The sequence below is a fragment of the Streptopelia decaocto genome, assembly GCF_964273445.1.
Source record: "Streptopelia decaocto genome assembly, chromosome: 26".
NCBI lineage: Eukaryota > Metazoa > Chordata > Aves > Columbiformes > Columbidae > Streptopelia > Streptopelia decaocto.
The window spans coordinates 3,192,450-3,207,562 of NC_138681.1; the positions used below are offsets into that span (position 1 = coordinate 3,192,450).

Below are 15,113 nucleotides of genomic sequence, written 5' to 3' on the forward strand. Positions count from 1 at the left end.
AGCCCTGAACATCTTCTTGCTTCACTCTCCTTCCCAAAGCAGGGTGACCAGGTGAGGTTGTTCAAGGTTCCACTCAGCTTTGCATCATCTCCATCACAGCACAGAAGGGACAATAAAGACCTTCAGCAGTTTTGGCCCAAATGCTGGTCACTGGGGGATGACACACTAACTGCACAGAGGACACTGCATTGCAGATGATATTTGGGCTTGATGTTTCAGTGAACTTCCCACCAAGCATCCACTTCTTCACCACAAACAGCATCAATCGGGCTATAAGGACACCACAAGAGACCATGTCCAAGGCCTGGCACAATTTCATACACACAACATGCCTGTCTTTCTCCCTCCCATTTTGGTTCACAAGTCTCTTTCTTGTCCTTCAAGTGCCTGCAGATGGCTTCAGGAGGACTTGTCCCGTCACCTTCCCAGGGACAGAGACAAGATGACCAGCCTGTGATTCTCCCCATTCTCCTTCCTGCCTTTCTTGAAGATGGGTTTGACGGATGCCAGGACCTCCTGGATTGCACTGTCATTTTGAAAACACAATCCAGAATCACAGGGCAACTGAGGTGAATCTCACTGGGTCAGTGGGGTTTGTTCCCAGAGTCACACACACAAATGTCAGGGTTGTGCCAGGTGTCCACAACTGAGTTGGCTTTGTGGACTCTCATCTGAGGCAGAATCATAGAATCATAGAATACTCTGATTGGAAGAGAGCCTTGGGATCATTGAGTCCAACCACAGCCCAGCTCTCGCACTAAACCATGTCCCTGAGAACCTTGTCTAAACTCCTTTAAACCCCTTCAGGGGTGGTGACTCCCCCACTGCCCTGGGCAGCCTGTTCCAATGCCTGACAACCCTTTCCCAGAAATATTTTTTCAGACACTCTTTCCTGAGCCTGTTGCGTTCATAGAGTTGTTGTGACCCAAGTGCAGGACCCAGCACTTGGCCTTGTTAAACCTCAGACAACTGGCCTCAGCCCAACGATCCAGCTGCTCCAGATCCCTAAGTATGGCCATCCTCATGTCCCACGTCATGAGGAATGGACATGGGGACCTCAGTTCAAGGCAGCACATCCTAGTGCTGCAGTCAGGCCTTCATGGAACCTGCAGGAATAGCTGATGGTGTTTGTACTGAGTTGGGTTCATCTTATGTCCATGATATGCATGCTCATATCTCATCCATACAGTGGAAACATTGGTTTCTGACTTACTCATTCAGTGTCCTTGTGTTGGGGGATGAACAACCTCTCTCAGCTGGGGAGAAGGGCCAGTGCAGGAAAAGGTGGTTTTGAGGGGCTGGTCTGTGGTGACTGTGCTGGGCCAGTTTCCCCAGGTTGTCCCATGACCATGGGCACAGCCCAGCCCCTGCTCTGCTGGTGCTTCAGGGCTCTCCCAGGAGGCCTGGCTGGGAGAGGACACTGCTGTGTGCCAGCCCTGCACACTCACACACTTCAGCCGTTCACTGGTATTTTCTTCTCTGGGGCATTTGCCAGTTCAGCCCTCCCACCCCCTCCTGAATTGTGCCACCCCCCTGCCCTCTCCCCAGCCCAGCCCGGCAGAGCAGCCACACTGGAACTGGAACTGGTCCCACAGCAGTGGGGACCAGTGAGAATGAAGGACAGTGAGAATGTTCATCCAGCCAGCAAGCTGAGAGGGTCTCCAGCACAGGCAGCTTGCAGACCCAGGTCCAGACTGGCTCCCCAGGACAGCATGAGGCATTTGGCCTAGGGGATCCTCAGGAAGGTCCTGCGGCCACAGTGCCAGGGCCACCTGCCCCAAGCTGCCACCTGCGGCAAAGGGTTTCTCTTTCCATGTCTTTCCTGCACACATACAGTGCCCCACTCTTCTCCTGGAACATCCCGTCTCCCCACAGACCCCTTTCCCAAGAGACCTGAGCTATGCTGACCTGGCCAGCTGTTCCTGCCCCCTTCCCACGCTCCATACAGCCCCGACCTGGCGGTGCTGCTCTGCAGAGCAAGTGGGCTGTGGTGCCCAGGGCCATAGGGTGAGTCCGTAGAGTCATGTTGGTCAGGATGGGAGGAAGACCCAGCTCAGGGTGGCTCCTGCTCACTCCCCCTCAGCACACAGACATGGCTCCTGCAGCCCCAGAGATCCCAGAGAGAGGATTCTGGGCAAACAAGGCACTGCAGCGTCTTTTATTTCATTTATACAAACAGAGAGTACAGCTCCTTTTTTACACAAAAACTATGGGACACACCAGACAGGTAGATACAGACATAGATATAAGATGAAAAATAATTTTGCTTGTGCGTAGCATTAATACAACAAAGAATACCTAAAACCAAAGAAAAAAAAAAAAAAATGAACAGTCATCACTTTCCGTATAGACTCCATGAGTTCCCTGTTCCTCATGCTGTAGATGAGGGGGTTCACTGCTGGAGGCACCACCGAGTACAGAACAGACACCAGAAGATCCAGCCATGGGGAGGAAATGGATGAGGGTTTCAGGTTGGCAAACATGGCAGTGCTGAGGAACAGGGAGACCACGGCCAGGTGAGGGAGGCAGGTGGAAAAGGCTTTGTGCCGACCCTGCTCAGAGGGGATCCTCAGCACGGCCCTCAAGATCTGCACATAGGACACCACAATGAACACAAAACATCCCTCAAAAAATAAAGCACTAAACATGAGAAGCCCAAGTTCGCTGAGGTAGGAGTGTGAGCAGGAGAGCTTGAGGATCTGGGGGATTTCACAGAAGAACTGGCCCAGGGCATTGCCCTTGCACAGGGGCAGTGAAAATGTATTGGCCGTGTGCAGCAGAGCATTGAGAAACCCAGTGGCCCAGGCAGCTGCTGCCATGTGGACACAAGCTCTGCTGCCCAGGAGGGTCCCGTAGTGCAGGGGTTTGCAGATGGCAACGTAGCGGTCGTACGACATGACGGTGAGAAGGTAAAACTCTGCTGAAGCTAAAAAGGCAAACAGAAAGAGTTGTGTAGCACATCCTGTGTAGGAAATGACCCTGGTATCCCACAGAGAGTTGGCCATGGACTTGGGGACAATGGTGGAGATGGAGCCCAGGTCGAGGAGGGCGAGGTTGAGCAGGAAGAAGTACATGGGGGTGCGCAGGTGCTGGTCCCAGGCTATGGTGGTGATGATGAGGCCGTTGCCCAGGAGGGCAGCCAGGTAGATGCCCAGGAAGAGCCAGAAGTGCAAGAGCTGCAGCTCCCGTGTGTCTGTGAACGGCAGGAGGAGGAACTGGGTGATGGAGCTGCTGTTGGGCATTGGCTGCCTGTGGGCATGAGGACCTGTGCATGGAGGAAAAGGCAGTGACAAGTTAGAGGAGACTTCTCTGAGGAAAATAAACATGCTGTTTCTCATGGAAAATGCCCTCCCTGATGGAGGGATGTTTCAGCTCATTCTCTCTTTCTACCAAGTGAGAAAAAACTGTTCATCACAGCTTAAAAGACAGCTTGGGCATCTGGTTTCCATTAACACACCTCTGGGGAATGACCCCTTGAGTTGATGTCAGAACAAGAAGTGACCGACACTCGCACCCCAACCCCAGAGAGCAAGAGCACCAGGGACAGGTGGAGAAACAGGGAAGGACACTGCAGTGCTACCAGAAAATAAAGCAAGGACAGAAAGGCAGACGGGCATGCTGTGGAAACTTCTGACCCGACTGTGCTGCTGCCACTCACATAATGACACTGGAGAGCAAGTACTTTAAGCACCTTATTTGTGTACCACGTTGCAGGAACCCTTCACCTGGAGGTCCAGCTGCTGAGGTGGAGACTCGTGACCTGGACCCCATGGCTTTGGGGCAGAGGGTCTGCTGGGGAGGAGAGGAGACCAGGGCTTGCACTGGGAAACGTGTCTGCACTGCAGGGGAATGCCGGGGGGTCCTAAATCCCGTCCCTGGCATATCTGGTAGGAGCTCCTTCTCCCTGCCCATGTCTGTGCTGCCTGCAGCTGTGTGTCTGTCCCTGGTCTGCTCCCTGTCAGTGTCACAGACCCCGTCCCTCCTGCTGTGTGCTCAGCTCTGTCCTGCTCACACCTCCTGGCACTGCCCAGGGGCAGCTCTGTGCGTGCAGGGGCTCAGGAGCAGCTCAGACAAGTCCTAATGAGAACTGGGGTCTCAGTGTCTGCTCCAAAGAGAGAAATAAATCCCCATCTCCCACTGCACACCCAGACGAGCAAGAGTGGAAAACTGAAAGCACAGACTCCTTCCCTGGCAGCTGTTCCCGTAATGATGTTGTTGTTCAGAAGGACCCTGTGCCATGTCTGTGGGGGGATCTGGAGCTCTGAGCAGCCCTGACCCACACAGCCCCCTTCAACCCCACAAACTCCCTGCCTGCCCTGCCGGGGGTCGCTCCTTCCCCCCACAGCTGCTGCCATGGGATCTCCCGGGCAGGCTGAGCGCTGACCCTGGCAGGCGGCAGAGTCCCTGCCCGGCACAGCCCTGGGGTGCAGGGACCCTGCTCTGCAGGACAGCCCTGGGCACCCCTGGGTGCTCACCCGGCTTCACAGTGTTCAACATGGCCTGACAAGAGCCCCGTCCTTACAGATCCCACCAGCTGTGCCTGTGCCAGTTTCAGGAGATGCCTCCAGGAGCTACAGCTGCACTGCCCTGCACCCAGAGACTTACCATGGCCAGGGCTGCAAAGGTTTCTCCTCCAGTGAGCTCTCAGTCATCCTCCCAGTCCTGACCACCTTTAATCTCTCTCTGCCTTGCTCGTCTGCTGAGATCCCCAGGCAGAGCCCTCAGCCCTGCTGCGTGTGCAGAGGAGCTGCTCCTGGGCAGAGCTGTCTCTCTGCAGCGCTGCCGCTGCCATGAGCTCCCTGTGTCCCAGGAGCCCAGCCCAGCTCAGCAGCACAGGAGCAGCCCCAGGCGCTTTAATGACCCCTCTGGTGGGTTTGGTGCTGAGTCCATGGACCTCAGACTCTGAGGGGAAGCTGATGAAACTTCTCAGGAAGTCAAACTCAGATGCAAACTCCGAAGTTTCCTGTAATATTAATGGGTCCCACTGAGGGACACAACTGAAGAACTGACCCCAGAGTTTGCTAAAAGCAGAAAACTGGAGGTAGAGATGACAGGTCAGGAAAAGCAATGTAAAGGTCTCTCTGATGCTCAGTAAACCTGGATGTGTTTCATTAGCAAAGGACCAAACCATGACTCCCCTTTGGAAACCAGATCCTGTCCCTCCCACCTTGTCCAGGGCCCTTCCTGGGCCAGTGTGATGTGGGGCTGTGCAAGGCCAAGGGCAGGACTATGGTCCCACACCTCCCAGGTTCCTGGCTGGGGACAAGGAGGCCATGAGGCCCCTGTGCTGCAAGGACAAGGTGTCTCCTCACAGGCATCAGAGGTGCAGACAACAGCCACAGCCAAGGGGAGAAGGAGCTCATGTCTGGTGGGGCTTTCAGCCTCTTTCCATCCTGTGATCATCTCCACGACAGCCTGTCCTGTGCTGTGGCATCCCCTGCACCTCTGTCCTGCAGGCTGGAGACATCTCCCCTGCTGTCCCACCTTGCTCCTGTCTGAGCATCTTCCTTCCTTTGCTGAGCTCTCTCCATCCTCCCCAGCTGGTCCTTGAAGCACAAAGCCTTGGGCTGATGCAGACTCCCTCTGCTGACCTGCTCCCCCACAGCACTGCCCTTCCATCACATTCCTTTCTGCTCATGTCCAGCCTGGACCTCCCCAGCTGCACTTTGGGCCATTATTTCTTTCTCATGCTCTTTCCCACTATGCAGAAACCTCCACCACCTCTGAAACCGCCCTTCAAGCACTCTCAGGCTACTCCTGCACTGCTGCAGCCTCCCCAGCGCTGCTGGGCCAAAGCAGCCCAGGTCCCTCAGCACTCCACCCCGTGTGCACAAGGTGCTGAACCTGCCTTGGCACAGCCCTGCACTCTGCAGTTCCTCCCTGCTGCTCCAGACTGAGAAGCCGCACACTGGCACACACCCGTGTGTGTGGGTCACACCAGTGCTGAACCGACTGGGATGAGAACTGCAGGTGTCTGGGTCCCCACGCTCCTCCTCATGCAGCCCCGTGTACAGCTGCCTTGTTCATGGTGAGCGTGCACCACGGGCTGCTGTGGGGACCTTGGAGTGCCCAGGCCCTTCTCCTCAGGGTCACTGAGAACTCGTCATTTCATCTTGTCAAAATTCAGAGATTTCTGATGGGCGAACACCAGATTTTGTCAAGGTCTGGACTCTCCCTGGAATGAATCTCCATTTGCTCAGCTATTAAAGTTTTCATGCAGATTGTTTATCCTGATGGGGGTGTATCTCCCAACATAACAGCATCAGGAGTTACAGGACACTATAAATATCATCTCCTGGGTTTTCAGTTTCTGATACTCATAATGCCAGAGGTCTGGAGTTACAGGGGTAGATTCCCTTCATGGTAAAGAGCAGCAGGAAGGTGTGGAGCTCTGCCTGGGGACAGACAATGTCAGCTGAACGTTGAGGAGTCAGCATGAGAGGGCAGAACAACATGGGCAGTGTTGTGGTGACTGGACATCAGCTACTGACTCACTGATGAGGAACTGGAATGAGATGGGGCCTCCTTCAGACAATTGAAAGAAGCCTCATGTTTCCAGGCCGTGTCCTCGTGGCAGACCTGAGATATCCCAATATCTGCAAGGAACCGGCCATCCAGGAGGGTTTGGAACCCATTGACAACATCTTCCTGACACGGGTGACTGAGGAGTCAGTGGGGTGAGGTGCCCTGTGGGACTTCACACTTACAAACCAGAAAGAGTTGGTCAGGATGGAACAGTCAGGGATGGGAAAGTGGAGCTGAGGCTCCTGGGAGATGAGAACAAGGCCAAGAGCAGGATTTCAGGAGAGCAGGATTTGGCTGCTGAGGGACCTGCTTGGGTCCTATGGGATATGACCTTGGTGTCTGCAGAGCTTTTCTCTCCCACCTCCTCCCTCCTCTCTCCCACCTGCTGTTGTGCAGCACTTTTTACCCTTCCTCAAATACAACATCAGGGAGGTGCTGCCGGCATCGCTGAGTGGCTCAGATTTGGCAAGAAGTTCGTCTTGGAGCAGCTGAAATCTGCTCTGTCTGACGTCGGTCAGACTCCTGTTGTCTTCTCAGAGAGGCAGCAACTGTAGCACACCCACCCCCACGACCAGTTCCAAGACTTTGCCATGTAAACACAATATAGGGTAAAATGTTTTGGGTGTTACAATCTACTTGATCATGTAGAAGAAATGGAAAAGTTCTTCTGTCGGCAACTGAAGGAAGACTCCAGTCAATGAGTACGTTCCTATGGGGAACTGTAATTGCAATGACATTCACTGGCGGGCAAAGCTGCAGGTGCCAACAGTCCAAAGGATCTTGGGCCAACTGCTTAACATGGCTGCCTGATGGGCCAACAAGGGTGATGCTCACCTGGATGTGGAACTGGGAAACAAGGAAGAGCTGGTGAGGGATGTGAACATCAGTGTCCACCTTGGTTGTTGTGGGGTCCCAGGCACCAGAGGGGAGGGAGGAAGGCCAGCAGCAGAGCACAGGCTGGTGGGCTCCAGAGGAGAACTCTTTAACATACTGTTGAATGGCAGGTGAGGTGGTGACATGGAAGTAGGCATGGAGGGTGAAGGAGCTCAGGAAATATGACAGGCCTTACAGGACAGCCTGCTCCAAGCACAAGAATGATCTCTCTGAGAACTCATGAAATTAAGCATTTATCTCATTAGGGTGTTTGCCTGAACTGACGGAGCTGCAGGAAACAATGGCACCACAGAGGAGGTGGAATCAGGGGAAGCTGCAAAGAAGGAATTTAGAAACCTTGTCCATGGATGTGGGGATGATGCCAAAGCTGCCTTGGATTTGATACTTTAAGGGGAGCCTGGGGGCAGCAAGATGAGCCGACACAGCTTCCTTACAGTAAAAGAATAGACAGGGTGAATGTGGAACTGCTGCTGATATTCGTAAGAGTAGCATCGGTCAGGATAGTGGTACTTCATGGCTTCTTTGCCTCCATCTTCACCAGCAAGGTCTCCTGGGACTTTGTTCCAGAAGGCAGGAGTCTGGAGAACACCCAGCAGTGGATGGGGCTCAAGTCAGGGGTGACCTGAGCAAACTCAGACACCGTTACAGAACAGGAGATGGGTCACTTGAACAGCTCCTGAACACAAGTATCGCTGTGCTGTGGCACCTGAGATTGCCAGGTACAACCACCTCTTGGTCCAGAGGAGTGTGAACAATGAACAAACCTCTAATGAAGTGAAAGGCAGAAACAAACCCCAAGTTTCTGAGTGTGTTTGGGACCCCATGACGGACCATCACTGACACAGCTGTGCAGGAAACAACCAGTGCAGGTACCTGTCCCTGGAGGCTGGTGAAGTGAAGACTTGGAGACACTGGTTCCAGGTGGTGAGGGCCATGTGGAGGTGGCTCTGATGCCATGTGAGCCCTTGATGCTTGTTCATCACCAGAATGGCTGAGCCCTCACCCCTGGGACCTGGTAGATTTTTCTCAATTGTTTTCAAGGCTTTTCCTGTGGTCACTGTGAGTGTTTTGTGTTTTGGGGTGGTGTTTACGTCAACTGCTGTTACTTTAAATGAAAGACTCTGTTTTTCTGTGGAGTTGGAAATGCCTGTGAGTTCCTCACAACTCATCCAGCTTCTTTCATACACCTGGCAATGGTCACCAATCGCCTCAATGTCCCAGTCCTGAACCTGCTGGAATCCTCTATTTGGATCCATACCCATCACTCCAGGAGGGTCATGCATCCACCAGGCTCATGGATGATTCCTGAGGACCATCCAAGTGTGGGCAGTGTAAGAGAGGAGCAGAGCAGGGTCAGCTCATGGGCCATGACTGAGCACAGCCACCCCAGCAGCAGCCGTTCCCCATCTCCCAGGCACAGCCATGCCCACAGCATGCAAATGGCACTGCCATATAGGATTAGCCCAAGAGAGGCCTTTCTTCCTTCCATATTCCCAGGAAAACCTTCCTCCTGTTCCTCCTCCACCTGCAGACATCAACTGCTTTCCATTTCTGGGCTCAGCCATGGCTGGAAGGGTTCACTGAAGCCATCATCCATCTCATTGCTTCTCCCTGACATGCCCTGACCCTCTCCCACACCTACAATGGCCAATCATGGCTGCTCAGGCCTCCTGCTCTTCAGAAGAGGCCTCGAGCTTCTTGGTTCTTCCTGGTGCTTATTATAAACTTGTCGCTCTCTCCAGAGTTCATGGTGAGCTTTCTTTTCCATAACAGCCCTTTATGACCATGTCTCACTAAATGGCTGTGTTTGTATGATCATTTGTGCAGAAAGGTCAGTCACAGGACAGCACCCAATATGTCAAAACTGATGCCGAGTGAAATGCCGTAAAGCCCCGATGAGTTCCCCTGTGTCTGTGTCTCTCCTGGAAGGAGTCTGTCCCGAGAAGGGGATCCAGCTCCTGCCACTCTCTGCAGAGGCACATGAGCAGTGTCCATCACCTGGGGACACAAAGGGTGACGTTTGCCAGACCACCCGTCATCTGAACCACTTAGATATTTACTTGTGGACAGGGTATCTTGCCATATACTGCAAAAACCTATTTGATTGGCACTGCCAGTGGGTCTTTCATGCATGCAGAGTGCTATTTTACAGATATTTAAGTATGAACATGTTAAACTTTTTTTTTTTTTCTTTAAAAAAATGACATTCCTAGACAAATTACACAAACACTTGAAAGATTATTGATGCCTTTTAACATGATTATCCACAGAAGCCCCACCAGCTTTGCCTCTCAGGAAATGGGATCCAGAGTCCAAGGGCAGGATGGTTTGGGCTCTGTGCTGGGATCTGGAAACTGAAATGTGCTCCCATCTCCCAGCCCCCTGCCCTCCTCAGTGAGGGCGTGAGACATTCTGCAGCGAGGGCTGAACTCACAGCCATGACCAGTATCTTATGTCCAACTGCAGCCAGTGGTGTCCTGCCAGCTCAGGATTGGAGCTTCCATTGCTGGAGGTGTTTAAAAGACATGGAGATGTGGCACTTTGGGACATGGTTTAGTGGTGTACTTGGCAGTGTTTGATTTAGGGTTGGAGTTCATGTTCTTAAATGTTTTTCCCAGCCTAAATTGTTCTATGATTCTCTGATTCTCTGATTTGGGTTGAAACCATTTCAATCCCATCACCTCCAGCTTCCCTCGGAGGCGGCTGTTGTGTGGCACAACTGTCCTGGCTCTCCAGGCAGGTTGGGCACTGGTTCGGTGTCTGCATTGGCAGTTTTCCCCTTCCTGGGGTAAAAGGCTGTTGAGCAGAGACAGTTGTAGAGATTTGGGTCACAGGGGTTTGCAGCAATCCTGTCAAACTCTGAGCAGGATGAGCTTTGGAGCCCAGGAAAAATGGAGGTGCTCTGAAGGGTGTTTGTGAACAGTGGTGCTGTCACTAGTAACAGTAACAGGGAACTCCTTATTCTCACTGGTGATCATGATGATTTAAATCTCTTTAATTTTAGTCCTAACAGTCATTCTTGCTTTTCCAAGCATCTACTACACCTCAGCAGTTGTGTCTTGAAAGAATTTCTTAGAACAATGCTTTTTCTCTCACTTCTTTTTTGTTTTAATCATTTAAACAGTACACCTCTTGGACAGAATTACCCCAAAATTGTGCTTCTTTCATTATTTTTCTACCTTTTAATTATTTCTTATGTGGTGTGATGTGGAGGTTGCATAGGAGAATAGTTTCTTTTTGAGACAAAGATGCCAAGGAACAGATCCCAGGTCAGTGCAAAGGCCCAAAAGAAGCCAGAATCTTTATGTGTGTGCACTGACACACACTGTCACCTGCATTTCCAGTCTCTGCAGTCCCAACCGTGCAGCAGAGTCTGGAGTTCTGAGCTCCCTCATCTGCCCTGTGTGACACGTGTAAAATGGAACTACCCCAGTCCAATGGCTGGTTTTGAGTCTCTTCACAGCCTGAAGCACCACATGGGTCAGGAGACAAGCCAGGATACCCAACCAGGACTCACATACCCTTCACATATTTTAGTTGTTCCCTGGCATATCAGCAGACATGTCACGCTGATATCTGTGTGCAAGGAGCTGGTCAAGTACCTCGTTTTCATTTCTATAATGATGGATTTGTGTCTGGCTGATGTGCAGACTCTGTGCATAGATGCTGACACCTCTTGAACAACCTGCTCTGAAAGGGTTAACAACACAGGCTGTTCTTTCTGGAGAGGCGTTAGGACAGCAAAAATAAGATCTTGGCTCAGGACAAAAGAAAAAGGATGGAAAATATGTGGTCAGGACTGTTCGGGGGAACTTTTAAAGCAGCCCTGCACCTCATGTGAGTTATTCCTGTGCTCAGGGAGAACCTGAGAGCTTTGTCTGAACTGAAAACATGAAGGGGATGAAAGGACAGCGTCATTCAGGCTCCAAGGGAGCTCAGGAGGTGTCTTGACCAACCTCCTGCTCACAGCAGGGTCAGACCAGATTGCTCAGGGCTTTATCCAAACACATCTTGGTCACTTTCTGGGACAGAGTGAGTGCGCACTCCTGGGAAACAGCTTCCAGTGCTGGACTGTCCTCATGACTGGAAAGTTTCTCCCTTTCTACAGCACCTTTCCAAGCCCAACCATACAGATTGTTTTTTACCCATCTACTCGCACACTGACCCTGACCATAATATCCTACCTTGGACACAAGAATATTGTGGGGGATGACACTGAATGCCTTGCTGATTTCCAGGTAACAGACCATCAATGTTATCCCCACGTCCACAACCCTGTCCTTTCCTCACAGAAAGCGAAGAGGATGGACAGGCACAACCTGCCCTGGGCAAACCCCGTCACCTTCTCTTCCAGACACCCAGAAATGGGGTCCCAGTGGACATGCTCTGGGGCACAGCCCTTAGTTCCCCTGCTCACCCACTGGCCATTTTGAACAGTGCACACACTGTGTGAGAGCTGCCAGTGGTCAGGGAGTCCCCCCAGTCTCCATGAGCTTTCCCAGATGGTGGAGAGTGGCCTCACTGTGACATGGTCCTGCTGTCCCAGCTCCTGGGATGCTGCCCCTGCTGTCCCATAGACTGGAGAGGATTGTGTTAGTTCCAGTGACCTCGACTTGATCCCCATCCACTGCTGCTTGTTCTCCTTCAGATTCCCGTCTCAAGTCACAGATGCTCGGGAGGCAGCAATTTCTCAGAAGAAAGATTCTTCCATTCAGAGTGCTGGTAGGAAATGTATTTTGCCCACTACCTGGATACAATTATATATTTTACTATATACTTACCAACACGTAAATATTTTTTTTCCTTATGATCACATAGACAGGAAACACAGATCTGTTGAGATCACTGTCAACATGGCATTCTAAAAAGAGAACGGTTCAATTAACAGATCAATTATCTTTTTAACGCTGTAGGCTTTGCTAGGATAGAAATCTTGAGAACATTTGTTTTTTTAAATGGAGGGAAAAGGAAACCAAATGAAAGATTTAAAGTGAAGATAGTGTCTTCTTGCAACTTTAAGAATCAAATGTTATTGGTGTTTTATTTCTCTATTCTTTGTTTTGAATACTCTAAATATCGCTGTTTTCTCATGAGATCGAAATGACACTTTTCGGGATGTGCATTAAGAGCAAGAGGAGAACTTCTGATCCTGCACTAGATTTGCCTTCTCAGCACTCTCTCTGTTATCTGTGCATCTCATCTCCCTCCTCCTCCAGGTATTTCCTCCTGCCCTGACTAAACTGACCATGTCTGAAGCCCCATTTCCAGCAGCTGATCTGCACACAACACTTGCGATTGCTCTCTGGGTTTCCCTTCCTCTTACTGTTTGATCACTCAGACACTTGTCAACAACCCAGTTGCTGCTTTCAGCTTCAAGGAGTTAAAAGCTTCCTTGTCTTTCAGTAGTCTGTCTAATTCTGTCTTTAGCCAACTCTTTTATTGTGTTTATTTTATGATTTCCTTTGTGTCTAAAACATTTCTTGCATGGTTCTGCCTTGGAGCAGGTGAACCTCAGTGGTGGCAGCTTGTCCTTGGTGTATAGTTGAGGAGTGCGTTTTCTTTTAATCATGACTCTCATCTGTTGTATTTTGTTTGTTCAAGGGTAAAGCAAAGTCCCTCTTTGCTGTGGGCACTTGGGTCTGCAAGGAGAGCAGATGGGAGCTGGTGCAAAGGAGCTGGCACATCCAGCTGCAGATGCAGTGAAGTCTGGGGTGAGGAAAAGGGATGCAAGGCCCAGGGGTCAATGAGAGAAACGATGGGGTTGGGAGGTGAGGAGCAAGGTTGTCCGCACGATGTGAGACCTCCAGGGACAGCTTCTCCAGCCAGTCCAGACCTCCTTAGGAGAGACCCTGGATCAACATCAGATAATGCTGCAATCACATCTTCTCCAAACTGAAAAGGATTAAAGTACACCCTTTACAATAGAAAGACTTTTTTATCAGAAGCTTTTTAGAAATCTTTCTCCATAATTACACAAAGAAAACTCTCTAATTAACTATCTAAGATTGGAAGGACATTACAAGAAGACACATGGTTTGTTAGATCTTTCTTGAGTGCAATGAGCCCCATGGTGCATTTGGTGCTGAGTCCTTGAACATTGCTCAGGTGCTGAGAGGAGACTGCACAAACCTTTCCAGAAGTCAAAGCCAGAAGAAAAAAGTACTAAGTTCCTTGAAGTATTAATGAGTTCCACTGAGGGCAAGTACCAGCAGAGCCTCCCCAGGGACTCGCTACAGCAGAGAATTGGAGGCCATGATGGCAGATAAACAAAGGGAAACGTGCAGGCAGCTGAGGTGCTGAGCAAACCCTGGGTTAGTTGGGTGAAGCAGAGAGGCCAAGGCCTGACCCCCAGCCCCTGGGAAGGCAGATCCTGTCCCTCACACATTGCTCAGGGCTCTTCCTGGGGCAGGGGCTGTGGGCTGTGTGGTGTGAGTGAAGGACAATGGGGTGACAGTTCCCAGCCTTCCTGGGGGTGTGCAGGAGGCCATGAGGTGCCCCAGTGCCTGAGGACAACACGTCTCCTCACAGGCCTTGGTGGCAGAGGCAATGGCCATAGCCAAGGGGACAAAGACTTGGGTTCTCCTGGTGACATCCAGCCTTGCCAGTGCCCTTTGCCATCTCCACCACAGGTTGTCCCACACTGTCCCTCAGCTGCTGCTGTTTCCCTGCAGGCTGTAGACACCCATCCCGCTTCCTCCCCTTGCTCTCACCCTGGTATTTCCATACATTGACTGATGTGTCTCCACTCTCATGCTGTTCCTTGAAACACAAGGACATGGACTGATCTCCTGCTCCTTCTGGATGATTTCTCGTACCACAGCACTGCCCTTTGAGTGACATTTCTTCCTCCTCATGTCCAGTCTCCATGTTCCAGGCTGCTCTGTGTGTCAGTGTTTCTGCTGTAGAAAGGAGGATCCTGAAAAGTACTGACCTGTCAGCCTCTTACCTGTGCCCGGGAAGGTCATGGCTCAGATCCTCCTAGAAGCTGTGCTGAGGCACAAGGAGGACAGGAGGTGATTTGAGACAGCCAGCACGGCTCAACCAAGGGCAAGTCCGGCCTGAGTAACCGAGTGCCCTTCTACAATGGAGTAACTACATCATTGGACAAAGGAAGGGCCATGGATGTCATCTATCTGGACTTCTGTAAAGCCTTTGACATGGTCTCTCACAACATCCTTCTCTCTGAATTGGAGAGATATGGATTTGATGGCTGGACTGTTCTGTGGGTGAGGAACTGGCTCAATGATCGCACCCAGAGAGTGGTGGTCAATGGCACAATGTCTGGATGGCCACTGGTGACAAGTGGTGTCCCTCAGGGGTCCATACTGGGATCAGTACTGTTTAATATCTTCATCAATGACACAGTGGGATCACGTGCACCCTCAGCAAGTTTGCAGATGATGCCAAACTGAGTGGTGTTGTTGATACACCTGAGGGACAGAAGGCCATCCAGAGGGACCTGGATAAGCTCGAGATGTGGACCCCTATGAATCTCCTGAGTTTCAACAAGGCCAAACTCAAGGTCCTGCACCTGGGTTGGGGCAACCCCAGGTATCAGTAAAGCCTGGGGGATGAAGGGATTGAGAGCAGCCCTGACGAGAAAGACTTGGGGATAGTGGTGGGTGAAAGACTGGACTGGAGCCGGCAATGTGTGCTTGCAGCCCAGAAGGCCAAACGTATCTTGGGCTGCATCC

General features: G+C 51.4%; 1 protein-coding gene across 1 annotated transcript; it reads right to left on the bottom strand.

Moving 5' to 3' along the window:
* Positions 1-261: 261 nt before the first annotated feature.
* On the bottom strand, positions 262-3,242 carry LOC309450410 (olfactory receptor 14J1-like; the record flags this gene model as incomplete). The annotated part of the gene is made up of 2 exons (XM_082073243.1): positions 262-270; positions 2,340-3,242. The coding sequence occupies 2 exons, from the start codon at positions 3,240-3,242 to the stop codon at positions 262-264; spliced, it is 912 nt and encodes a 303-aa protein (XP_081929369.1).
* Positions 3,243-15,113: the final 11,871 nt, after the last annotated feature.